The sequence below is a fragment of the Ostrea edulis genome, chromosome 2, assembly GCF_947568905.1.
Source record: "Ostrea edulis chromosome 2, xbOstEdul1.1, whole genome shotgun sequence".
Lineage (NCBI taxonomy): Eukaryota > Metazoa > Mollusca > Bivalvia > Ostreida > Ostreidae > Ostrea > Ostrea edulis.
Window position 1 is genome coordinate 35017552 of NC_079165.1, and position 15470 is coordinate 35033021.

A 15470-nucleotide genomic window follows, 5' to 3' on the forward strand; every position below is an offset into this window, starting at 1 on the left:
GATTTAGGTTCACGTGAAAACATGTTTAAACGCGTTTCAGATTGCACGGAATTCCTGGGAAACCCCTTGTTCTATTCATAGAAGAAGGGTAATTTGCATGGAGAACGCAAAAGTCTTGTATTAGTATAAGTATCTGAACTGGTGCTTACGTATTCAAATGAGAACATGTCATTTCATTAAGGCATTGAGCTCATGAATAAAATTACATATTAAATATCACTGTTGTGACCCTTTGCTCTTTGTACTTGTTCTCTGATAGTGTCCAAATTGGAAACTAACCTGTCCATTCTGAAGCAAACACTGCCTAATTTACAGAATTGGATAGTTAGTGGTATAAAACATATTTTGATTCCAAGAATGATTGATTGATTGTATATTGCTTAACATCCCGCTCGAAAGACGTCACCATTACTGGTGAAGGGCTGCAAAATTTAAGCCTATGCTCAGCGATTACGGTCTTTGAGCAGGGAGGGATCTTTATCGTGCCACCCTGCTGTGACACGGGGCCTCTGTTTTTACAGTCTCGTCCGAAGGACCGCCCCCATTTAGTCGCCTTTAATTACAAGCAAGGAGTACTGAGGACATATTCTAACCCGGATGCCCATAGGAATCAAAGAATGATTGAAATTCCAAATGCATTCACCTAGGCTATGGAGGGATATCAGTATCACAATTCTATTTTGATCTTCATATTTTCAATTCCAACTTCTTGTTTTTGTATTCTTATTTCTTACTTTCCCAATTTTATTTGAATACTTTTATTTCTTGATTTCCATCCTAACTTCCAGTTTTCTCAATTTCATTTTATTTCCAAGACACAAGATTTTAAAGTTATAATTAGAATTTTAGAATACCCAAGTTAGAATTCGAAAGTTGGAATACGAAAGTGGGGATAAAGTAAGAATTAAGAAATCGAAATAAGAAGTTAAAATAAGACGATAGAATTAGTTACCCGGATGAAATCTTGTTGATAAATCCTCTACAGAAATGTAATGTAATGGTACAGGACGGACCTCCTCTACAGAAATATAGTGTAATGGGACAGGACGGACCTCCTCTACAGAAATGTAATGTAATGCATGGGGCAGGACGGACCTCCTCTACAGAAATGTAATGTAATGGGACAGAACGGACCTCCTCTACAGAAATGTAATGTAATGGTACAGGACGGACCTCCTCTACAGAAATGTAATGTAATAGGACGGACCTCCTCTACAGAAATGTAATGTAATGGTACAGGACGGACCTCCTCTACAGAAATATAGTGTAATGGGACAGGACGGACCTCCTCTACAGAAATGTAATGTAATGGTACAGGACGGACCTCCTCTACAGAAATATAGTGTAATGGGACAGGACGGACCTCCTGTACAGAAATGTAATGTAATGCATGGGGCAGGACGGACCTCCTCTACAGAAATGGGCAGGATGGACCTCCTCTACAGAAACGTAGTGTAATGGGACACAATGGAACTGGCTAGCAATGATGGGTTATTATCTGGCGGCCACCAGATAAATTAATTATCATCATCTGACACCAATCGGCTTCCGTAACTCCCTGTTTGATTCTAGGTAAGATTTTTGACAATAAAAGTATCATATAAAGTATTCCATAATTCGATATCATGAATAGAAGAGGTGTTGTTATGAAATATTTTAAATCCAGAAGCCTCTAAATACAAAATTTCTTTTTTTATTTATTTATTATTTTTTTAAAAATATTTTTGATTCTCATTTCATCATTCGATTCCTAACTGTGTTCGAATACTTTTTGGTGCAGAAGAAATGTTTCCTCTTGAAGAATTTTGGTAAAACTGATTCGTTAGATTCTTCACAGGCATTTCATAGTAAACACATTTACCTGGAACTGTACATCCTTGTTACAGCATCAAAGGAAAACAAACCCCATTATTTTCAAATGACCTTGTTGGACGGCAGTCAATCAGTTATTCCTTCCACAGAATGAACTGGACAAATAGTTTCGGTCTTTCTCCTTTACTCCATTTACATACGCCAAATTTCAATCAGTTCAGATGTTTATCGTTGTCAAATTTACATATATGTTAAAACCTGGTAAATAAAAATAATTTAATGTTTCCAAAAAATATGAAAGTTTGACAGACTTGCACTCATAACCACAAATACAAATCCTACCACCTACATACATATCTTCACCTTGCATACACGAGTATGAACAAGCATTCTGTAAGTATTGCATGTCTCCTACCGACCCCAAGTTAAGTCGTCTGCGTAATATTCTGTGTGAATAATCATACGTCACCAGTTTATGCAAAAGAATAACCAGGTTTCATAAAATAAAAGCCATATATCATAAAGATTCAAATTCCATATTTTCTATGTTCAAGGGCCACAACTGAAGCAAAAAACAATGGAACGGAACAAAATTCGAACTTGATCTGCAACTTCAAAGTAATCGAATGTACCAAATATCAAAAGAATATCTGCAAGCAAGACGAAAAAAATGAGGATAACTCATTTGCCGGACTTACAGACGGACGGACGGACATAGTACAAACTTGAGGCTCCCCCGACTTCGCCGGTAGGGGACTAAAAATGGAAAGCACTTTTAAAATAATATACACGTACATGTGCTTTTAAAATTTATCTAACGCAATTTGTATGAAAGGTGAAGATAACTCTCATAACTCCTATAAGGAATACAAATTAGAGAGTTGGACAAACACGTAACCCTGGATATACCAGAGCTGGGATCAGGTGCCTATCTCCTGTCGACCGGTTACATCCGCCATGATCCATATATCTTGATCTGACAGGCAAACGAAGTAATCCGCAGTCAAAATCAGTGTGCCAAGAACGGCCCAACAATCGGCATGAAACACGTCAGACAGCACCCGACTCAATGACAGGCTGCACAGGCAAACTAAACCGCCACGACGATCACAAAATCTGCGAAATGCTGACCCCAAACGAGACTGTCGAAACTCCTGTAACATCAATCTGTTTGTCAGCAGTCTTTCCCGACCTAAAAACTGATCATACGCAGAACAAGCTATTGTGTATCGACCTGTTGAGAGTTATAAACACCATATGCAGGCGACAACGTATGAAAAACAATTTTGAAAAATTGTTAACAGTAAAACTGAATGGGATGAGCAATGTTTTTCAATTTTATACTGTAATGAATTTATGATGAGCAGACCCTGAACCTGAACCGCGAACAGAAACCACACTGTAATATATGATGAGCAGACCCTGAGCCGCGAACAGAATCTACACTGTAATATATGATGAGCAGACCCTGAGCCGCGAACAGAATCTACACTGTATTTCAGTCTGAACTACAATACTTACGTAGAGATGGGATCGAGAAAATTCCATCGCTTAAATCATTTTTATGTTACAAAAATCACATTACTAGTTGGTGTTTTGGTTTAGGACAGTTTCCTACAGGAAAGTGTAACTGAATACAGACCTTTACTGACAGAAGACTGTATCGAAGAGGAGGGGGGTATAAACTTTTCCGTTAAAAAATATTCATGTATTCACAACTTCCAAGAGAAGTAAAAATTGCCTATCCGAATGTCTCTCCCTATGAAAATACTTCCTTCACTGGAATAAATAGAATGATTCGTGCACGAAATTTTGGTTCCTACATCGTGGTTAGAGAAAAAGTTAGGCGAAATTATATACATGTAGAAAATTAAAATACAACCAAAATACATATGACTCAACTTTAGTATGAACAAAGGAAGATTACCTTGTCACAATTTGGGTCAGTTAGTCTTAGGTAAGCGAGTATTTCAGGCCTTTTTACATTTTAAGTACCGTCCAAGAACTACAACACCCTTGGTTTCTTTTGCACGGGTAGTGCGAATTCCACCATGCGTATTGCTGATGTCAGTCATTGCATTAGGAACAGGACATGTGTCGATATTCGTTTATAATGTCCTCAAAGATAAGTATTTTTCATTGATAAAAATTAGTGAAAGTGACATTAGCTTTCGTGAAAAAATGATTTGGCGTGTTGATCGCGGTTCAGACTGCAGGGAATTCCTTAAGCAACCCTGTACTATTTATAGAAGCATGGGAACTCAAGTTCAAGTATTTTAAATGAGAACATGTCATTTACATAGAAACCTTCAAGTCGTGAATAAAAGTAGAATTTGTCAATACAATATAGGAAACTAATAATTTATATACGCCAAATTTCAATCAGATCAGATAATACATAAACAGATGCCAAATCCTGGTAAGTAACCCGATATTGTCATATCTGTAAAAGTCTGCCAGAATTGCACTCTGTCCATGCATAATTAACCAAGGATACATAATACTACCACCTTTGCACAATGTACGTATAGATGAAAAGAACAAAGTCCTTTTAAATTGATATACGTGTATTTTAAAATTTATTTAACTCAATTACATTCGTAATCTTTTTATTATATATTAAATCCAATTTGAATAACAATAGAAGTGTTTACAGAATAATCAAATAGAAATTAATATTTATGAAAAATAAACGTTTTGTGTTGGGTAAAATTTCCTTCGACTAACAAGCCCCTACTTCTCAGTAAGTTTGATCGGGGATGCAAACACCGGGGTGATTCTGGCTAGTGGAGATTCTGGAGGGGAGGACCAGGACCGGCTAAGGTTCCTCCGTACGGACGGTGACCCGGGGGCACTCCTGGTCAGACGTAAGGGGGTCTTGATTGGTGTGGATGTCCTGTTCATACTGCCTCTGTAGTATACATAAAAGTAATCTTATTTACTTGTATGTAATATATAACATGCAAATATACTTATTTAGTAAGCAAGTACATGTAATTTGATTTAAGAGATTTTTGCGTGTCACAACTAAGTAATCATATTTTCAATGGGTTTTTTCCCCCCGCTTTTTAATTTATGCTGGTTTTCATTCAGGTATTTATGTAATTCAAAGTTTAGAAAAATCACCCCCCTCAAAAAAAATATTGTTTATTTTTTAATGAAAACATATTTCATTTAGGGCAATTGGGGCAAGTGGACACTTGGAGTATGTGGACACTTTTTGATATTGTTTTAAACACTGCAGTGAGCAAGAGTTACCAACCTTGTTCACCTCTAATGGTAAAGGAGGGAACAAGTGTGTAAACATTCTAGCCAGGGAAAATTCAAGGTCGGCTATAACATCTAAAAACGAGCGAGGAATGTTACTTCATCCATAAGTAATCTACACGAAACTATTTCTTAGTATTTTAACAGAATGCTACAATGCCTTATCAACTTTTCAATCTGTTAACCTTTGAGCAATATTTGAACAACCAGAATTGTTTTATCTATGGCGTGCTCTTTCAGTTGTTGACATCAATGTATTTTTGCATTAGGTTGATTTTTATTGCGTCATTAATGTATAAAGAATTTCATCTCACAGACAAAATGGCTACTGACGCCGTGAGATTGCGAATACTGTACATCAACAAACAAAACATAACTTGAGACGGCAAATGCCCGAATTCAAACCATAAAGGGATTTGTTTTTTTAAAATGAATGGACATTGTTTAAAAATATTGTACCGAATAACAAAAAAGGAGAATTTGATTGTTTTATAAGGAGGTTAATTAGGAGATATTTTTGCCTCTGCTGTATTGAAAGTCACGTGATAATGAAAGCACATTCTGCGTATGGATGGAGATGCAGGTCAATGCGAAAATTTATAGTCTAGAATTAACATTTTTGTATTAAATGTCAACATAATTTTAAAAAGTATTAATTTGAAAGCAGCAAGACCTATTTGGTCAAATAATTTGTCTAGATTAATTAAAACAGTCCCATTCATATTAGCAGTGTCCACTTACCCTAAAGTGTTGGGGTATCTGGACATAGTGTAAAACCCGCGAAATTTAAATAAAGTTTTCTCTCATGAAATATAATTTCCATATATAAACTTTGATTTTGTTAATGAAATAATAAAATGCAATTTCCAAATCACAATAACACTTACATATGTACTTTTTGTGAAATAAATGTACTATTTAAACTGCCTAATAAAGGGTATCTATGAAAAATACTCTGATGCTTGTTTGGGATTTTTAGGGGTATTCAACATATTTTTTATATTTGCAAAACATTGTAGATCTAATGGCCAGAAAGAAAAAGAACTGGACACCTACCAATCTAATTAAAATCAGATCTTCTCTTGTGTACTAATACAGTTACATTGGAGAAGGACGGTTAGAGAAGATATAGTTTTAATATTAGATTGGGACACCTACACAAGGAAAATGGGATAGTAAATCATTAAGTAAAGCTCTTCGAAATGTTAAAGCGGGGAAAATGACTAAGTTCAAAGCTCTGGATAAAAGTACTCAATTTGAAGACTGCTACTATGAATTAGGTTCGTCATCTGCATAAGTTTGTTGATTTTTTTGATTTGAATAATTAAAGGCTTATGTTTGGTTCTTTTAATGTTAGTTTTAAGTGTGTTTTGAATTATGAGTATATGTTTAATTTATATACAAAATTACAATAGAATATCTAAAGTAAATGGGTTTGTGAAAACAATATTTTTAGTATCTTTTGTCTCAAATTATAATGGAATTTTGAAGCAAAATAAAATGAGGAAATACATTCTTAAAGTGTATACTGTATATATGTATATGTACTCGAAATGACAAATCCAAAAACGCTGTGCTTAACTTTTAGCACTGACCATTTACCCCAATCACATGGGGTAAATGGACACTTTTATCCTATTCATCTTCAAAGGTCATATTTTTAAAACCATTCAAAGTAAGATGAAAAATACTTTACATTACAAAGGGATAAGAGTGACCTATAAGTTTATATAACTACGAAAAAAAATATTCTGAATTAGAAACCCACATAGTCTAATTAACCCCTTAATGTGTCTAATTAACCCTATGTACCGTTCCCTTCTGTACTAAGTGTACCTTTTTCAGTGTATTGACACATCCTGTCCGTCCGTCCGCCTATCTGTGCAATCGTTTCGAGATCATAACTTTAAAGTTGTATGGTCCGAATTTCGACAATTTTTTTCCACCTTGTTAATACGCTGTTAAATCATCGCACGTACGTATTTATGCGGCTGTACGACATGTCATACATTATTTCACCTGTTTTAACCAGAATTATTTGATTCTAAATCGATGGTTACAAACAAACGTCACACGGCCATTTCAAGTAATAGTCACGTGTTCAGTTCAGACTTTCAGTTCATCTGTAACGATGTGTATTTTGTTTTATCAGTACCGTGCCTCAAGTTTAAGAGAAATATTAATATCAAATACCTCTTAGTAATTCGTTGTTTTACGCTCTTTCAGCCTTAAAGTTAGACAGTTGGAATTGCGTTTGATTTACATTTAAAAAAAATTTGTTACACAATCCTTTGTCTTTTTAGGCTTTTATATAGAAGAAAGTCCACTTGTAGTGAAAAGGTTACCTGTACGTTTCCAATAAGTTGACAATTGCTGTCCATTATTTTTAAGAATGGACATACTGTCCGTTCTTAAAAATAACGGACAGTAATTGTCAACTTATTGGACAGTGCCAGGTAAACCCAATAACTTATTAGACGTCTACAGGTAGGCTGAAAATAAGAGAAAGACAATACGTTTGTCAAAGAGATACAAATTTAATTTTAAATCCCCAACAAGAATCAACACAGCTATAGGAAAAATCACTAAAACACTTAAAACGATATTTCCCGTTTAATAGTAGAATTCTCTGCTTCAATTTTAAGATTCACATTTTTTTTATTAAAAATTCCATTAGCCATTATCATATCACATAAAATCTTAAATTTGAAAGACATATTTCCATACTGTATTTGAATTTCTCTGGATTCAGAGGCACATTCCGAAACTTCTTCACAACGCTTTTTTTTTTTTATGTTTTCTTTATTAGCATATCCTAATTCTGAATTACTATTTTCGCTTTCATGAATAATTTCATTTCACAAGATGGGCGTATTGGGTTCTTTTGGCTGGCGTTATTTCCTCATCCAAATATTCGAAAACACAATGCTTTTCAGATCAAAATTTGGCTCCATAACTTTCTCACCCTCCATATCCATAATATAACACTCATTAAGATAATATTTGCAGTACTTTCATTAAAATCCTTAAATTTTGAATATACAATGAAAATGCTCTCCCTATCAGAGGACGACATTTTGATATGGCTCAGTGCTATAGAGCGAGTGAATATAAAACCTGCAGTACAAGACTACTTACCTGACACTGTTCAATAAGTGAACAAAAGAAACAGACTTCTACGCAAGACTGGTTATATTGTCAGACTATTCAAAAATAGCTTTATTCCTAATTTTCATTGTCAATGGGTTTACCTGAGCCTGTCCATTCTTAGAACAAAAGATGCAATGTTTTAAGTAGGATATAAGCCTCAAACTGTCCTTTCTGTTAGAGAAAGAACTGATCTCAGCCATACGGGCCTCGACCAGTTCTTTCTCTCACAGAATGGACAGTTTTGGCTTATATCCTTTACGTATATACATGTATACCTAATGTTGGGATTCCTCTGACCCGCGTGGGGTTATTTATAGACGCCTAACAGTACATTGTGTAATTTATGCGTACCCGCTATTTACTTTTTAAATAATCATCTCACTGTTTTCTTTTACATGCAAATGTTTTCAAGCATGTAATTAAGGGAAAGTTGATAACTTTAAAACTAATTTATCTACATGTACTTTGAATTAATTTTGTACAAAAATGATTTTACATGAACATCGGATCATTTAAAGCTTTCGAAAGAAAGAGGCAGTGAATGGTTATACTTTACAAAAGGACTGTTTATGATCTAAGGGTGTGTAATGACTCTCACCTAAAGCCATTTTGAGAAGGTCAAGGTCATTGAGAGAAAAAAGTTAAACTTCGTATACAGGTCATAATTTCGTAATAACGCAATATTGGAGGTAACAGTCATTTGGAACAAAAAACTCAAGGTACGAATTTAATGTGCAAATAATAGAGTACCCTGAACAATGATAGAAAAACACTTTAGATGAAAAACATTCCTCTTAATTTGAAAATGTTTCCCTGACGAATCATACATGTATATATGATGTAATTTACAAATATCAGTCTAGTTTCCAACCTGAAGACTCAATTGTCAATAAACTTATTGAAATATATGATACTATTATATCCACTCTTGACAAAGGCAAAGATGTAAAATTCATCTTTTGTGACATATCAAAGGCATTTGATAAAGTCTGGCATAAAGGTCTTTTATTAATCTGCAAAAGTATGGTATAAGTGGAACCGACTTAGGTTGGATTGAATTATTTGACGGATAGACAACAAAAAGTTGTGATACATGTAGATGGTTTTACATCTCCCCCTAAAGTAGTATATACAGGTGTTCCCCAGGGGTCCGTATTGCGACCTTTCCTATTTCTATTGTATATTGTTGATGATACTTCCTGATGATGTTCTCATAGATGATGTAGCAAGTGTGACACAATCACATACCAATGATTTACAGCGTATTGATAAATGGTCTAGGAAATGATTTTTGACACTCAATCAAGGTCATTTCTTGCAGATCAAGGTCGGAATCATAATGTAACATTCAAATATACTGTATTTCGAATAGGCCCCAGTATGGATGAGCCCTGAGGTGTACTAGTCCCGTAAGGTGAGGTCTATAGTGAATATTAATATTACAAGACTTTCTGAACTGAATGCCTGTCTGTCAGTATGTCTGCGGCTTACCTGCTGCTGTGGTGATGGCCGGATTTCTTGACAGGACTGTGATAAGATGCGTTGTAAATTTCTTCCTCGGAACTTGAGTCGGAGCTCGTTATGGAATAATTCTTGGAATCATCCATTCTGTCATCGTAAAAAGCACAAATGTATGGACGTCGACTACGTTAAGTCAGCCTGACTGACACTAAATGTATGATACAAATGATAGATATTATTATATGATCGAATAATTCCCTGCCTTCTGATTGGCTGATATCCAACTATTTAGAAAAAATAGAACGTTATATTCTACTGCACATGGAATATAGCATTTGATTTTCCCAATATCCACCGTGGCTAAACGCCATTTAGATACAACCATTCCTATATACGCAGATACAATCGTTCTTAACGCAAAACACAACCAACCTTTTACTGCAATTTACCATGGACAGTGGAGATGACCGTGAGGAGGGGCAAGAGTGACTCATATTTTTTTTATGCATATAATTCTTTATATATATATATATTCACTTAGGGTAGTTATATTCATTTAAGAGTTCATTGCTATTTCCGTGCATTATATAAAATATTTCGAATGCAATGTGTATCATGTATGATCCTCTTAAATGTACGTTAAATAACTGTATCCCATTTCCATTCTCAATGACCGTGTAGCGTGTGACAGCGTGGCGAGAATTCCATCGTCATCGAAAGCAAGTTTTATAAGACTTGCCAAGATGATCGAGCGGTCTAGTGCGCTGTTTACATGCTGCTAGGAGATTTGGTTCCGCAGGTCGTGAGTTCAACCCCGGGTAGGGGCGGAAGTGGGTATCCAATTAAAGTGAAATTTTCTGTGCTTTATATTAAATATATCTTCACTTAGGGCAGTTATGTTCATTTAAGAGTTCATTGCTATTTCCGTGCTATATTATATATATATCTGGTGACGCAATAAATTCTGGTTTGAAATATGTATAACATTCGGTCAAATCCCCTACCACTTGGTCAAACACTTCAACACAGAAAATTTCGTGTAAATTTGTCTCAACCAAGAATGCGTAGGAATGGTTTTATCCAAATGACGTTTTGGCCACGGTGAAATCAGGCCAAAAATAAATTGGGAATTTCAGAATTGATACGTTTTGGTCACTCAATGAAAACTCGCCTTTCTACTAACTTTCGATTATCTTGCATTATTTAAACAACTTTATAGCTCTTGCAGGTAAAGCGCATGGAAACTATATATGTAATTTTGCGCTATATAAATGAATAAAAAAAATAAGAATAATGATAATAAAATACTTTTTTTGTTGTTTCATCGGAAGATGAAGGTAGCAATCATTGCAGAAATAAAATCATAACCCGCGTAGCTTAACTTGTCACCGTATTTGGTAATGGTTTCCATATCTGAACGATGATAAAGGGAACTAGTCCAAGAAGGACAAACTCTAAACGCATAAAATAAACCATCCTAACAAAAATGAATATGGAATTGCAAGTTGATCTACATGCCACTGCACGCTGCTTTAACGCATTTGTTTTTTGGTTGGTTTTTATATATATATTTTTTTTTAAACATATACTTACAGTTACTTATATATATATACATTCTGCAAAGAAACTTGTACAAAATGTTTATAACAAGCTACCAAAGGTAATGGTATATGTATATATTCTTTTCTGAGAGTGAGAGAGAGAGAAAAAAAAAGAAAAAGAAAAGAGAGATGCATAGTCATTATCTAATATATTAAAGGTACATATATATTGAAATTTATTTTTTTTTAAGGAAAAAAAAAACACTCGATGAAATAATTGATTCCAGTGGTTCCAGCAGGTGTCAATCAAATCTTTTTCGCCATTTCTATATGCACTGTGTCTCTGAGTTTCATAAAATGTATTCATTAGCAATATCCCAACATTTACATTGATTTCGATTTCAACAGTATTTTATTCATGTTGTATATACATATAGAAAATACATACATAAATGGGATTAGGCAGCAGGCACAATGCCTATATAAGCCCTTTCCATAGGTCAAAGGTAGTTATGACAAAATTAATATAGTACATGAAAATATAACAAAAGATTGAAGAAGAAGACAAATAAATGAAAAAATAAACAATTATAAAAAGGGAGGATATGACTATGTGCCGGTTAAGTTAAGAATAACAATTAATACATACAATATTTTGGATTCAGAAGTACATGTATGTTTAGCTTTACAGTGAAGTATTGAGTGAGTACATATTTACATACATTTTGCACAAGAATATTAAATACTGAATCTTCGACTTTTTTCAATGAAGGAATGAACTGTATCAAATATTTTTGAATTAGTACTAAAAGATTCGCCATTGACACCATTTACAACATTTACATTCAGTGTCTTCCCTTTACATCTCATAGTGTAGATATAATATTTCAGCCAAAGAACAAGATTATTTTGTATAGTTTTCTTTTCATCCAAAAACCCAAAAATAAAATTATTTTTTGCTATTGATATTTGAAAATTGGTTTTATGTTCAAAACAAACTTCAAATTCTCTTACGAAATGCTGAACACTATCACATTCCCAAAACAAATGTTCAATTGTTTCTTCTTCTATCTGACAAAATGTACAATTCTTATCATCTCTAATTTTGATTTTGAATAAGTATGAGATTGAAGCTAAAATTTTGTTCAGAATTCTGTATTGAAACCATTGAAGTTTACAATTACTTGTAACTTTAAAGGGCAATCTGAAAATAATTTTCCATTCTGTGTCATTTAATTCAAATATTTCATACCAGTAGGTTCTGTGCAGTTTTGATTGAGAAGAGTATAAAATGGTCTTGATTTTTTGCATTGTAGAAGAGTATATATACTCGATATAATCAGAGGGTTTGTTAATTTAATTGATTTTTTTTTTTATCAAACTTAACTTTTTTTCATCCATGCTTTAATAGCATTTATAACACTCATATATTCTAAAAAATTAATTTTCACTTTTTGGATAAATGTTACAGAAAGATTCATAAGTCAGGAACAAACCCTCTCCATCAATAAGGTCATTAAGGTATTCAATATTATTGTGAAACATGGATTTATTAAGAAATGCTTTCCTACCCACAAGAAAGTTAGAATTGTAAAATATTGGAGTGTCTGCTGTTACTGTAAATGGATTTTGTTTATGCTGTAGCTCAATCCAAGAATCAAATACATCAACCCAAAATTTGTTTTTCAGCGATGACTTTATTTTTTTTATGTATTCTATTCCACATGTAGTAACTTTATTCAGACCTAAATTTGGTATGAAATTATGCAAACCCCTATCTGAAAAAAGGAGTTGTCTCATCCAAAACAATTTTAAAGAGGCTATAAAAACCTTTACATTGATCATTTTTAACCCACCATCCTCATATTGCTTTACAATTACTTCTTTTTTTAATTCTATGTTGAGAATGATTCCACATTGAAGAAAGAAAAGAATAGTTTTTCTCTCATATCTACGTATGTAAGATACAGATATTCTCAATCTAATTAAAATTAGATGTTGGATCCGCTCGCATACTCGCTACACAAACATCTAAAAACATCCCATAGAGGGTCACGTCAGAGGTCAAATTCGGTATCACTCTAGACTTATCGGCTTCAACAAACATTCAATGATTTTGCCAGCGGTGATTTCATTGGTCAATCGAATTTGACCTCTGACGTGACCCTCCACGGGATGTTTATTAGATGTTTGTGTAGCGAGTATGCAAGCGGATCTAACATCTAATTTCAATTAGATTGCAGATATTCTATGAATAGAATAGAATAGAATATGATTTATTTCCAAATTAGGGCCCTCTCGGGCATACAGCATACATTATGAAAGAAAGGTATGCAAGATATTTCTTTCTCTCATATCTACGTATGTTCTATGAAAGAAAGGTATGTAAGATATTTCTTTCTCTCATATCTACGTATGTAAGATACAGATATTCTATGAAAGAAAGGTATGTAAGATATTTCTATCTTTCATATCACGTGACGTTTATCTTACATATCCCGTGACGTCATAATCAATACACAACTAGCTTGCAACTTACCTCGCCTCGATTGACAAACACTAGCGTCTGCAAAGCTCTTGTACAAAAAATGACAGATTGTAATGTCCCTGATCATCTCCAGGTGTATGTGACCGGACACAAATATATACATTCCTTAAACAATTACTGCACACTCAACAATAGTTACAAATTCCTCGTACACCTATGTCATCCGGTGCATTATGCCAGTTCACAGAAACCCAGCCCACACGGTCTATTAGTTCTAGGCCTACCTCCACATTCACTCTGTCAACGTCTACTGTTCGTGTCTCAGGTGAAATAAGTGCCTTCAATGTCCATGAGACTCGAGTCCTTGCACGCGTGGAAAACGAAAGTCTAGCCATGCCCATATCCACCAACAAAAACCACTTGGAATCTCTCTTCACACACTCGTCATTAAATAACTGCTCAATTAATATCAATATCAATGCTCCTCTAAGAAGAAAAAAAAAGCTTCATATTCTGATTAGGTCTGTCAAAATGTTTCGCGCTGATTACGTCACGCATCACCCTGATTATTGATTTATTCAAAGAGGAATAACTCTAATACAATTCACTTATACACTCGTCGGCCGATTTTTTGTCGGCAACGTAGTTGCCAAAATGAGGGTCGTAGAATTCGATTCTGGTGTTATTTTTAATGTACAGCGAAAAATTAATTAATTGGGAATTTCTCAAAATGGCGTCGCTAGGCACAAGGAAAACGGAAAACTCTAGAAATATGAGAGAAAAATACTCTCTAGTTATGAGTTGCCATGAAATATTAAGGTGATTCCACCCTCGGGGTTGCAAAAAAGCGGTAAAACCCTCGGCAAAGCCTCGGGTTTCACAGCTTTTTTGCAACCCTCGGGTGGAATCACCTTATATTTCATGGCTACTCATAAGAGAGTCTTATAATCTTTCATATCACGTGACGTTTATCTTACATATCCCGTGACGTCATAATCAACACACAACTAGCTTGCAACTTACCTCGCCTCGATTGACGAACACTAGCGTCTGCAAAGCTCTTGTACAAAAAATAGTCAACAATAGTCACAAATTCATCATACACCTATGTCAGCCTGTGCATTAGGCCCTAAGCCAGTTCACAGAAACCCAGCCCACACGGTCTATTAGTTCTAGGCCTACCTCCACATTCACTCTGTCAACGTCTACTGTCCGTGTCTCAGGTGAAATAAGTGCCTTCAATGTCCATGAGACTCGAGTTCTTGCACGCGTGGAAAACGAAAGTCTAGCCATGTCCATATATCCACCAACAAAAACCACTTGGAATCTCTCTTCACACACTCGTCATTAAATAACTGCTCAATTAATATCAATATCAATGCTCCTCTAAGAAAAAAAACGTACAGCTGTGGATTCATATTCTGATTAGGTCTGTCAAAATGTTTCGCGCTGATGGACTGTCGAGTTACGTCACGCATCACCCTGATTATTGATTTATTCAAAGAGGAATAACTCTAATACAATTCACTTATACACTCGTCGGCCGATTTTTTGTCGGCAACGTAGTTGCCAAAATGAGGGTCGTAGAATTCGATTCTGGTGTTATTTTTAATGTACAGCGAAAAATTAATTAATTGGGAATTTCTCAAAATGGCGTCGCTAGGCACAAGGAAAACGGAAAACTCTAGAAATATGAGAGAAAAATACTCTCTAGTTATGAGTTGCCATGAAATATTAAGGTGATTCCACCC

The 15470-nt window shown here is 34.7% G+C and overlaps 1 protein-coding gene across 5 annotated transcripts in view; it reads right to left on the reverse strand.

Annotated features, from left to right (window-relative positions):
• Window positions 1-4361: 4361 nt before the first annotated feature.
• LOC125682069 (uncharacterized) overlaps window positions 4362-15470 on the reverse strand; it is a 67866-nt gene continuing 56757 nt past the window's right edge. For all 5 annotated transcript variants that reach the window (XM_048922459.2, XM_048922457.2, XM_048922458.2 and 2 more), the window contains 2 exons: window positions 9721-9837; window positions 4362-4723 (listed from right to left, as the gene is read on the reverse strand). In XM_048922459.2, the coding sequence (XP_048778416.2) occupies window positions 4546-4723; window positions 9721-9837 (295 nt within the window). In that variant the 3' untranslated portion in view covers window positions 4362-4545. The remainder of the gene's footprint in view (window positions 4724-9720; window positions 9838-15470) is intronic.